General features: G+C 47.7%; 1 protein-coding gene across 1 annotated transcript in view; it reads left to right on the top strand.

Annotated features, from left to right (window-relative positions):
• Positions 1-471: 471 nt before the first annotated feature.
• tbc1d9 (TBC1 domain family, member 9 (with GRAM domain)) overlaps positions 472-11,486 on the top strand; it is a gene marked incomplete at both ends in the record, with an annotated part of 25,505 nt that continues 14,490 nt past the window's right edge. Inside the window, 2 exons of the mRNA XM_084454241.1 lie at positions 472-592; positions 9,623-9,733. Coding sequence (XP_084310367.1) covers positions 472-592; positions 9,623-9,733 — 232 coding nt within the window. The remainder of the gene's footprint in view (positions 593-9,622; positions 9,734-11,486) is intronic.

The following is an 11,486-nucleotide window of genomic DNA, read 5'->3' as shown; positions in this document are numbered from 1 at the left end:
CAACAAAGACCGCTGGCCCGTCAAGCTCCACTCCATCTTCGCGGAATAGCTGAAACCTGCCAATTTTTGTCGTTTATCAGCGTCAAACACCGCGGTCTATGCCACTCTTGGTATCATTCGAGATTCAAATAATGTGCCATTTGCAATTTGTAGTATAGTCACCGTGCACGGGTGGGATCTGATCACCTATCGCGCGGTCGTGCGTGGAAGTTTGGGGCGCTTTTTTTTTCTTCTTTTTAGCAAACTACACTTGCACGCCTTACCACAAAGCTTGTTTATCGATGGTCAGTTTGCGCAGTTGAAACAACGGCTATTTGTCCGTTATCGCACCAAACTGCCCCCCGATGGTCCGTAGGCTACGTGAGGAGGCAGCCGTGTTTATTGCACAGAATCAGCGATCCCAGTTGAAATTGACAGGCTCGACCCAGAAGCAGCTGTAACCAATGTGCACATAAGGAAACAAACGACAACATGTGGGTCAATCCCGAAGAGGTATTGCTGGCTGGAGCTCTGTGGATCACCGAGCGAGCAAATCCCTATTTCATCCTCCAGAAAAGGAAGGGCCACGGGGACGGTGGCGGAGGACTTGCGGGTGAGCCTATCTCCCGGTCTCTCTCCCGGTCTCTCTCCCTGTCTCTCTCCCTGTCTCTCTCCCTCCATCCATCCTTCAGTGTCTTCAAACATGGCTTATTTCATGTTATTACGCGGTGAGTGAAGCAATGGCAGGTCATATCTCAGTTCACCCTGAGCTAAGATTGTTTTGGCGTACAGATGTTTGGGTCTGGGGGTGAATGTGCTGTGCCGTTGACAGATTGTGTTGCATAAAGTGACAGGTTGGCGTCAAGCGTGTGTGACACTGACGTGGGGGTAGGCTACTGTACAACGAGTCAGTGGTCGTCTGTAGCCCCCTGTACAGTGAGTCAGTGGTCGTCTGTAGCACCTTCTCCCCCGATGGATGGACGGATTACATTGAGTTGCATTGATGGGGCCACAAGGTTAGGCCCTGGGTAAATTAGATGGTAGATTGGTGGTAGATATTGATTGCTAGAGTACACTTATAAACACTTATGCTACTGCAAACCTTAGACCAACCATTCTAATCCTGCCTGCTGTTGGACTTGGCGGATAGTCTGTCCTATAGTGTAATCAATAGCCATGCTATTTATAGGCTACTGCTTACATACACATGATCCACAAAAACATTCTTGTCCCTAGATGCAGAGCGCATCTGTTCAGTTATAAGAATCAACTCAATATGCTAGATAGATCACTGGTATGCCTAAATTCCTCTATGATGATCATATCTACTCTGTATATCAAATATTTTGTCACCCTGATGAAGGCTCTGCCTAAATGTTGTACTAAAAAAGTCAGTGATGTTTTTAATGTTCCTACTGTAAAGCACTCTGTGCACTCGGGGTATAAATAACATTTTACTTACTAACAGCAGAGGAAAACATTTGAGTGTGTGACTTAATTATTTTATTTTACATATTTAGTCACAGTAAATGACCAACTCATGATCAAAGGTGACTGCTGGCTCCATTGTCAGTGGCTCTCCACTCCAGGCAGGAGTGCCTGGGACCACTAAAAGACTCTGCTAATCAATAGTCTAATGTGAGTGACCATTACTGATCACAGCCAGAGCTTTTGCTGGGGTTGTTGAAAATGGACCGGGATGTGGCATCAGTCTGAACTCTGAGAGGGAGAGAGCGTGAGAGGGAGAGAGCGTGAGAGGGAGAGAGAGAGAGAGAGAGAGAGGTTCCACTCATACACTTCTTCATGCTGAATCATTCTTCCTCCTCCTCCGGCTCAGTCTTGCTAAAATAGGACACAGATTGAAATAAATCCGGATAGATCCATCTACAGTATGACTTCAGTCATAGAAGCAGCACTGTAATTATCTTTATTATCGTATATATCCCTATCTTATCTTACTATCCACTGATGCTTTACTACTACTTGGATCATAGTATCACTTTTATCGCAGTATTATTTAAGTTACTACATTAGTCATTTAGCAGATGCTTTTATCCAAAGCGACTTACCATCATTGCATTTAACATAGTTAGTCAGTGTACTAGGGCTGTATATCGTCTCGTATTTCACGATACGATCCATATCACGATACATAGGTCACGATACGATCCATATCACGATACATAGGTCACGATACGATACGTATCACGATACACTGCGATTCTATATGATTCGATACAATTTGATACGTATTGTGACAATTTACTGAAAATGCTCAAATATAGCTGAAAATATAACTGGCTGTGTACACCTGGGTAATCTAATATAGAGTGTACACTAGAAACACAAGACATCACATTATATTGGTAATTCAGTGGACAGATTGAGTCTAAAGCTGTGGAAAAAAAATATTTTATTTATTGAAACAGTGCAACTCACACAGTCAGTGAACTGAAATGTTGCCTATAAGATAGCCATTGAAAATAAAGTGCAGGATTTTTCAGACTGAACGTCAGTGTTTCTATTACTGACTGAAAAATCAACTAAAATGTAGATGTCATAACATCAAAATAAAGTGCATAATGCTAGCTCGTTGCTAGCTATGGGCACACTCAAAAAACTCTAAAAAGTATGATTTACGTGGATTTCAAGTTTTCTTTAAAGCCAAAATGTGCCCAAACATCTGCTTTTAAGCATGCAGCTGCTGGTTTTAAGTTCTCGGCCATCTTAGGTTTTGCTTACTTAGCGGGAAGAGCGAGCGTCAAAAGGCGGGTTTAGCCTACAGCGATCTAGTGGCAGCACAGGGATTTGGATGGGACTTAACGTATTGATTCTCAGGGTTGAAAAATCGATACAGTATCGCGAAAAACAATATTGCGATGTATCGCGCGATCGATAAAATCGCCCAGCCCTACAGTGTTCTACTTCTCGCCTGAACTCACAAGTGCATCTCCTTTCTAAACAAGTGACTAAGAGGATCATCTTGTGCTGAAGCCAAGTAAATATTGTAAGTTATATTATTACACATCAGGAAGAAATCGGTGGTTCCTGTGCTTACAGGTGTAGATGGCGGCTGCTGTGATGACCAGCCAGCTCTCTCAGAATAGCTCCAGCTCTTCCTCGTTCCTCCTGACCTGGATTCAGTCTCTCCCATGTTTAATTCATCACAGCCCAGATAGTCTTCTGAACAACCCCAGGACCCCCTCTGACTCCAGGTTCGAAATAGGTCAGTGAAAGAATCACAGATGCTGGTGTTTGCTGAACTGACTCCACGTTAAGGGATGGTTAAGGTGTAGCTAGGGTTAGTTAAGGGGTCAGGTTAGGGTAGGAGACTGTAAAGGTCATAGGTCAAGGGCTAGGAAGCATCCATTGAGACGCTACGCTTCATATCCACTAATGATCATCGAAAGGGCAATCTTTCATCAAGCTACCTTCTTCTGCACATGCTCCAGTGGCGCTTAACTGTGAGTGAGACCTCCGCCGTCTGGCTCCGTCCTGCTGGAGCCGCTGACCGCCCATCCCTAGGGGCACAAAAGCACGCAGAGTGGCGCTAGGGGATGAGGTCACCGGTTATGTAAAGCGCAGGGAGAGTGCCCGCCGTCGTGCCAGTTGGCGCTGAGAGGGGAGGAGGGGAGAGGAGAAGGGAGGAGGGGAGAGGGGCACTGCCACTGGCACTGCCCAGTCCTTTTTTAAATAATGCGCTCCCTCTCTCTCTCTCTCTCTCTCTCTCTCTCTCTCTCTCTCTCTCTCGCGCTGCGTCCTCCCTTCCTGTGATCAGATACAGCTGGACGAGCTCGGCGACAGCCGTGTGGTGGAGCAGCCTGCTTGCATCTATCCAGTCAGCGTTAGATCAGAGGTTACCCCCAGGACGTGGTCAAAACAGGGCCGGGCGCAGGTCTTGTTACCGTCACATTGAGACTCAAGGAGAGGAGACTCAGGACAATGTTGTTTTGTCGGAGGATACTATTCATTCTTGGTCAGACCACACCTTAGTCATGAGACCTGACAGTATGACTTGCGTTGCGATGTGATACACTGACCAGTACAGCTCTCACAAAGCCAACGGATCCACCGGTCAAGAAGGTACAATTTGACAATACAGCCCTGCTATCATGCCGCCCTGAGATGCGACTGGACCACGCGCCTGCACGGCCTTTAACGCGCTTAACCTCTGACCTTTGTTGTCAGTAACCTCCAGTCCGTACGGTGTTATGATCTCCTCCCGAGGGACGTGGAACAGATGATCTCGTTGCAAATGAGGAACGAACACTGCGGCCGCGTTGACAAGGAAACATGAACAAAACCAACATGGACGCCCGCCCGTTGGCGTTCCTGCTTTGTCCAAGCCATAGATCAGGTTTCTGTTATCTGAGACCATATTGATCTTTTTATGGCTGAGAGAGAGAGAGGGGGGCTGTGATGAGTTGCAGTGTCAATACCCGACAGAAAATAGTCCCCACAGCCCCATGGGAAGTGACTACCCTCAAGCAGAGATGTACGGAGAGAGTACAAATAAATGGAATATAGATCTGCTTTTTATTCAAACCTTAGTTCTTGTAAGCCTCCCTTTGAATTGAAAAAGGGAAGCAGGTTCTTGTGGAGGAGAATGGGAGTTTTTTTCTGACAACAGCAGGCTGCCCACATTCTGGCCTTGCCTCTCGATGTAGACTGGAGCAGAAAACATCACCTGACTCGTTCTCCATCTCTCTGCCGCGTGCGTGCGTGTGTGTGCGTGTGTGTGTGTGTGCACGTACATGCTCAGTCTCTCTGGTTTTTCCACCTGCCTCCCACAACAAAGGAAGCATTTCTCATCATTTGACAGTCACTGCGTTTCAGTTCATCTCGCTGTTCTGTCTCTGTTCCTAGCAGCAGTTCACTCCACCCATCAAGGCAGAGCAGAGTGTGTCTCATAAAGTCACATGAACTATCGTGTGGTTCCCCCTGAGTTCTTGTTATGGATCGTAGGTTCTTCTGAGTTCATGTTATGGATCGTAGGTTCTTCTGAGTTCATGTTGTGAATCGTAGGTTCCTCTGAGTTCATGTTATGGATCGTAGGTTCTTCTGAGTTCATGTTGTGAATCGTAGGTTCCCCTGAGTTCTTGTTATGGATTGTAGGTTCTTCTGAGTTCATGTTGTGAATCGTAGGTTCCTCTGAGTTCATGTTGTGAATCGTAGGTTCCCCTGAGTTCATGTTGTGAATCGTAGGTTCCTCTGAGTTCATGTTATGGATCGAAGGTTCCCCTGAGTTCATGTTATGAATCGTAGGTTCCTCTGAGTTCATGTTATGAATCGTAGGTTCCTCTGAGTTCATGTTGTGAATCGTAGGTTCCCCTGAGTTCATGTTATGGATCATAGGGTTCAAAGCTGCGCCACACAGTCTGCATGGGGATTTGACTCACACACACATAGCAGTAGGCTTCACACAGACACACGCATGCACACACACACACGCACATGGACGCATGCCTGATGTGCACTCTTGTGTTATGTCACGCAAGGGGATCATTTCTGTTCTTGGGAAAAAGCTGAAAAGCCCCAACTCTGATCAAAACAGAGGGCTGATGGTATATGGATCTGATGTGGGGGCTCCCCAACCAGCATGCTAGTCTACTTCTCGGAATATAAGAATCTAAATCAGAAACCGTTTATTGCCATGGAGTTTTACAACGTGCTAGTGCTAGGAATTTGCTTTCCGGGGAGGTGCATAACATTTAGACAACACTGGACAGGGTGGAGGAATGAGACAGGGCAGCGCAAAGACAGGACAGTGAAATATAGAATCTAGAACTGCAGGTAAAAAGGATAGTGACGGGATGAGGTTTTGTTTTGTTTTGTTTTTTGAGGTGTCTCTTACCTCCTAGTGGTCTTCTGTAGTGTACAACTGCTGTGCTTCCTGTGTCAAACCTCAACACACACACACACACACACACAAACCACAGCTGGGTTCAGGGTGCGCAGCAAGATCTATTCATAACTGTTGATTTCCTTAACTCTCTAACTGTTGTCAGGGGCTCTGCAAGGAGGGGGGGTTGGATGATTCAACCTACACTGACAGGGGCTCTCATAGACCATTACATTATCATTATTATAAGGTCTAGGTTTGGAGGGGCTCGCTTGATCATATATTCTTTCAAAGGGCCCAACATTTCCAGAGGCGCCCTTGACTGTTCCTAATCCTTAAATGACTGGTGGGGGGGGGGGGGGGACGGTCGTCGTTCGGGTTCTTCCTCCATGCCTATTGGCTAATTCACTGGCCGTGCGTTAGTGGCTTATCCCCAGGTCAGACCCTACCCTCCGGTTCAGTTCACACAGGAATGCGCACCGCTGCACCGACTGGTTCAACCTCACGGCCCGGTCTGAGGAGCGGGGGGGAGGACAGACGAGTCGAACGCGGCCTGTGCTCTGCGTTAGTCCCTGGGCTCGGTGGCGGTGCAAACCCTTCGATATGGCAAGAGGCTGAAAGAAAAGGCTCTTGTGTTCAGGGACAAGCCTTCTGCCCGCCCCCTCACACACACACACACATTCAGACATATTCAGTGCGATGTTGTTGTTGTTGCTGCTGTTGTTGTTGTTGTTGTTGATGGTGGTGTCCCTAGGTCTGAAACAAACACACCCTACCACCAGCCAACACGTTAGTGCTAACTTCCTCAACAGTGTACATCAGAACCATTGAGAGATATGACGCTGGTGTACATTAATGGCTTAAATGGTGTTGCTAATATGAATAATGCATCAAATGTAAAGGGTACTGTATCATCCAGCAGGTAGCAGTGGCTGGTTTGGTCACGATGACGGCCCAACCCTACTGCAGCTGTCACACCTGGTACTGTAGCTGTCACACCTGGTACAGTAGCTGTCACACCTGGTACTGAAGCTGTCACACCTGGTACTGAAGCTGTCACACCTGGTACTGTAGCTGTCACACCTGGTACTGTAGCTGTCACACCTGGTACTGTAGCTGTCACACCTGGTACTGTAGCTGTCACACCTGGTACTGTAGCTGTCACACCTGGTACTGCAGCTGTCTCACCTGGTACTGCAGCTGTCTCACCTGGTACTGTAGCTGTCACACCTGGTACTGTAGCTGTCACACTTGGTACTGTAGCTGTCACACCTGGTACTGTAGCTGTCACACCTGGTACTGAAGCTGTCACACCTGGTACTGTAGCTGTCACCTGGTACTGTAGCTGTCACACCTGGTACTGTAGCTGAATGGTTCATCACCTCCCAGTCTGCAGCCTATGTCTGTTATGGCTGCCTAGTGATTTAAATAGCAGTAGCACTATCCTATTATGATTCAAAAAACAGTACTATGGCTGGATGAGATGAGGGAGGGATAGAAAGATGGCGTGATGGGGCGGTGATAAAAGAGAGAGAGAGAGAGGAAGAGAGAGGGAGAGAGAGAGAGCAGGAGAGCTCCAGAGTAATTGTATTCAGATTTAGCAGCTAGCGAATCTGAGCGCTTACCCTGAAGGTACAGAGCACACATTACACATTACATATCACTGGGCTCTCTCTCCCTTCTCTCTCTCTCTCTCTCTCTCTCTTCCTCTCTATCTCTCTCTCTATCTTCCTCTCTCTCTCTCCCTTCTCTCTCTCTCTCTCTCTCTCTCTCCCTTCTCTCTCTCTCTTCCTCTCTATCTCTCTCTCTATCTTCCTCTCTCTCTCTCCCTTCTCTCTCTCTCTCTCTTCCTCTCTATCTCCCTCTTTATCTCTCTTCCTCTCTCTCTCTCTCTCTCTTCCTCTCTGTCTGCCTCTCTCTTTCTCCTTCTCTCCAGTTTCTTACTGCTCTCTCTCTCTCTCTCCCTCCTTCTCTCCTCCCTCCCCATTGTCTGAGTGACACGCCATTGCTGTCTCCCGTGACAACAAGAAACAAGGAAGTTACCCAGCATCTGGGGAACATGGCCGTCAGTCATCACGCTTTGATTCATCATAAAGTTTCTCTGCTGAAAGACAACTCAAACTCATGGACATGGTCCCATAGTGAGACCCAAGGCACAATATAATGTAACTACAGCTTTTCAGCAAGAATAGTTTATCCGTGAACTTCAATTGAGGCATTTTCATTTGTTTCCCTGCTGCTATGCATGTCGGTACAAACCTGGAAGGCATTCAAAGCTAGAACTAGCATAATTATTGAAAATCCATCCCATCAAAAGCATTTCAGCAAGTCTAGCACTTTGGATTCAGACTCCATCTTCTATGTGCCACTAACAGGCCCCTGTTATCTGTCCATCCATCTCTCCGCCTCATCATTTGATTAGACCTGTCATTCTCCTCTCCCAGGTGACTATATCCTCCCTTTCTCTCTCCACCTCTCTCTGTCCTCATCTCCTTCTCTCTCTCTCTCTCTCTTTCCTCTCCCTCTCTCTGTCCTCATCTCTCTCTCCCCCTCCCCCCTCTCCCCCTTTCTCTCACACTCTGTACACCTCGATCAGCCACATGAGGGGAAATCTGATCTCCACATGCTCTGCATGGGCTCATCCATACTCTGCCGTTAGTCAATCAGGATATCCACCGCGTATGCCTATCAGCTCGATATAACTCATCCTCACGGTTCCCCTGAAAAACGTGCCAGGGGACGACGACGACAACGACCCTCCCCTGGTACGATCTGAACACGAGTGGACAGGTGAAAGTCTGTGCTTCCCGTCACGGCTGCCACCAGTCCCAGTCGTGTCAGATCCGCGATTACGCCAGGGAAGGGAGGAATCAGAATTCTTTTTATCGCCATTTGTACTTGACATACATAGGATTTTTTTTGCGACACCGTGGAACTAGCAACAGCACAACAGTGGACCAGTACAAGGACAGGACAGGACAGGACAGGACAGGACAGGACAGGACAGGACAGGACAGGACAGGACAGGACAGGACAGTGAAAAATACAAACATAGGGCAAAACTATCAGTGCATTTGGCTACAAAAGAGACAGTGCAGTAGTCAGTATAGTGCAAAAATTGCAGGGGGCTGGGGAGAGAGTCAGAGCGAGGGAGGGAAGGAAGGAAGCAAGGAAGCTCACTCATTCACTCACTCATTCACTCACTCACTCACTCACTCACTCACTCACTCACTCACTCACTCACTCACTCACTCACTTCAGAGGGTCAGACCGGGACCTTGGCCAGTTATGGAGGACGGACGTTTGATGTTCATGCGTCGATTTCCTGTCTCTGCTCGTTTCCGTGGTGACGTCAGCGTAGCCTCCCGGGAGTCCAAGTGAAGCGTAACCAAGCAACCCAAGAAGAAGGGTTGTCACTCCATGCTGTCGGTCTCACATGCGTGGGTGACGTTTGTCACCGAAAAGTCCAGAGAGGATTCGAACAGAGTGAAATAGTTGGGTTTTCTTTTTGAGGTTTGGGGGGGGGGGGGGAGGGGGGGTTGGAGGGCGGTTGGTTTCACTTCGTGGTTTTTCCCTCAAGTGTTTACAGTAATTTTCAAAACAAATCTTCAACAATCATTTCTTTATTCAGTCACATTCACTAACCCGCCCCCCCCCCCCCCTCCCACCGCTCATGTGTCTGCTTCCGTGACACGGTCGCTCCTTCCTTTCATGTCTGTCCTCCATGGCATTCCGAAGCGTTCCTCCTGCCCCCCCCCTAACCGCAACGTTCCCCGTGCCCCCCCCCCTCTCCTCTGACAGGTCTGCTGGTGGGGACCCTGGATGTGGTGCTGGACTCCAGCGCTCGCGTGGCCCCCTACAGGATCCTCTACCAGACCCCGGACTCCCTGGTCTACTGGATCATCGCCCACGGTAACGCATCCCATAATACAGCAGCATACCTTACTTATATCCTCACTTCCTGCCTATCCCCCCCAACCACCCCCCCACCCCTCCCTGGGACGACGATCGGCAAGTGCGAGACATTATTACATCATCGACACCCAAGTGGTGTTTAAAGGGGAGGTTTAGGGGATGTGGACTGCGGGGAATCAGCCGGTTTTAAAGGGGAGATGTAGGGAACGTGATACTGGGGATCGATGCCCTCATCCACGATGTGAGGGGGGGTGTCGTCATGATTTGAGCTCATTAGCGAAGGTCCGGCATCCTCAGACGGTGAGCTCATGGTGTGACTGTTGGCTACAAATGACGCCTACAGACGAATAACCATATGCAGTGTTTTGCACATGAACAGTTGTTTTACTGTTTTGTAATCGCAGTGTTTTATGACTTACTTACAGTATATCAAAATAGGGTCAAATGCACGGCAGTACATAGATGACATTAATGTAATGCTAAGTCATCTGTATTGTACTTTGTTTTACTTATTATGTTTGTTGTTTTTATCTGTTACCTGTTTACAGGGACTGCAGATGCAAATTAGCCTAAGGCTAACTCTGGTGCAATGCATCAGATGTTTTTATATTTATGTTTTAATTGCACATGGTCCCTTCCAAATAAAATTGAAAATGAAAATGAAAAAGAGGGTTAAATACATACAGTAGCAGTACATACAGTAGATGATGCCGTGTCCTTGCAAGTGTATATCATTCACTCATAATATGATTAGGATGGTCTGTTACTGATGAAGCTCTCCCCAAAAAATCCAAACGCACTTATATGGTTATTTGTCTATAGGCCTCAGATGTTGTATGATAATATATCTGACGGTTTTGATTTGATTTCGAGGTATATGAGTTACAGCAGTGACCCACTGGCTATAAACTCAAACGTGCAGAAGGGCTGATGCTGTAATGTTGACTGCAGCGACAGAACAGTGCATAACATGGCGCGTTCAGCCACTGGCGTCACACATTCACACACGCATGGATGCACACACGCACACACACACACACACACACTCTCGCATACAAACATACTGTTCTACTGTAAGACCACATAGAGTGCACACACACACATACATACAACCACAGGCGACACACACACACACACATTTGAATTCTTTATTTAAGTCCGCATTTTCAAAATACATTGCAGGGGCCTACACACACAAACACACACACTCACCCTAACTCACCCTTTTCAGCTGCACGCTACAGTACAAGGATCCTGTATTACTCTGCAGACATCACAAGCAGTGACTCCGGAGGCGCTGTTCTTGGCTGAGAGAGGTTTTATTAAAGGCACAGTCATGGAGAAGCGTCACAGCGGCATCAGCAGACTGGGACGCCCTCCAGCTGTAACCATGGTGGACGGATGTTCCCTTAACGTCCCCACACTAAACATGAATCCAGAATGTTCCCTGTCACGTCGAACACGATTGAACCGTCTGTAACTAATTTGGGGGGGGGGGTCAAGGAGCGAGACCAGATCAGTGCTCAGGGCTGTGGGGGGGGGGGGGCGGGTTGAGGTCAAGAGGGGTTGACAAGGCAAGAAGTGTCTGATCTAGCTTACATCACAGTGTTAGGCCAACATTCGCTTGCTATAGTAATGGACTGTGTGTGTGTGTGTGTGTGTGTGTGTGTGTGTGTGTGTGTGTGTGTGTGTGTGTGTGTGTGTGTGTGTGTGTGTGTGTGTGTGTGTGTGTGTGTGTGTGTGTGTGTGG

Source organism: Borostomias antarcticus, assembly GCF_949987555.1.
Source record: "Borostomias antarcticus genome assembly, chromosome: 20".
Lineage (NCBI taxonomy): Eukaryota > Metazoa > Chordata > Actinopteri > Stomiiformes > Stomiidae > Borostomias > Borostomias antarcticus.
This window is presented reverse-complemented; position numbering and strand designations above follow the sequence as displayed.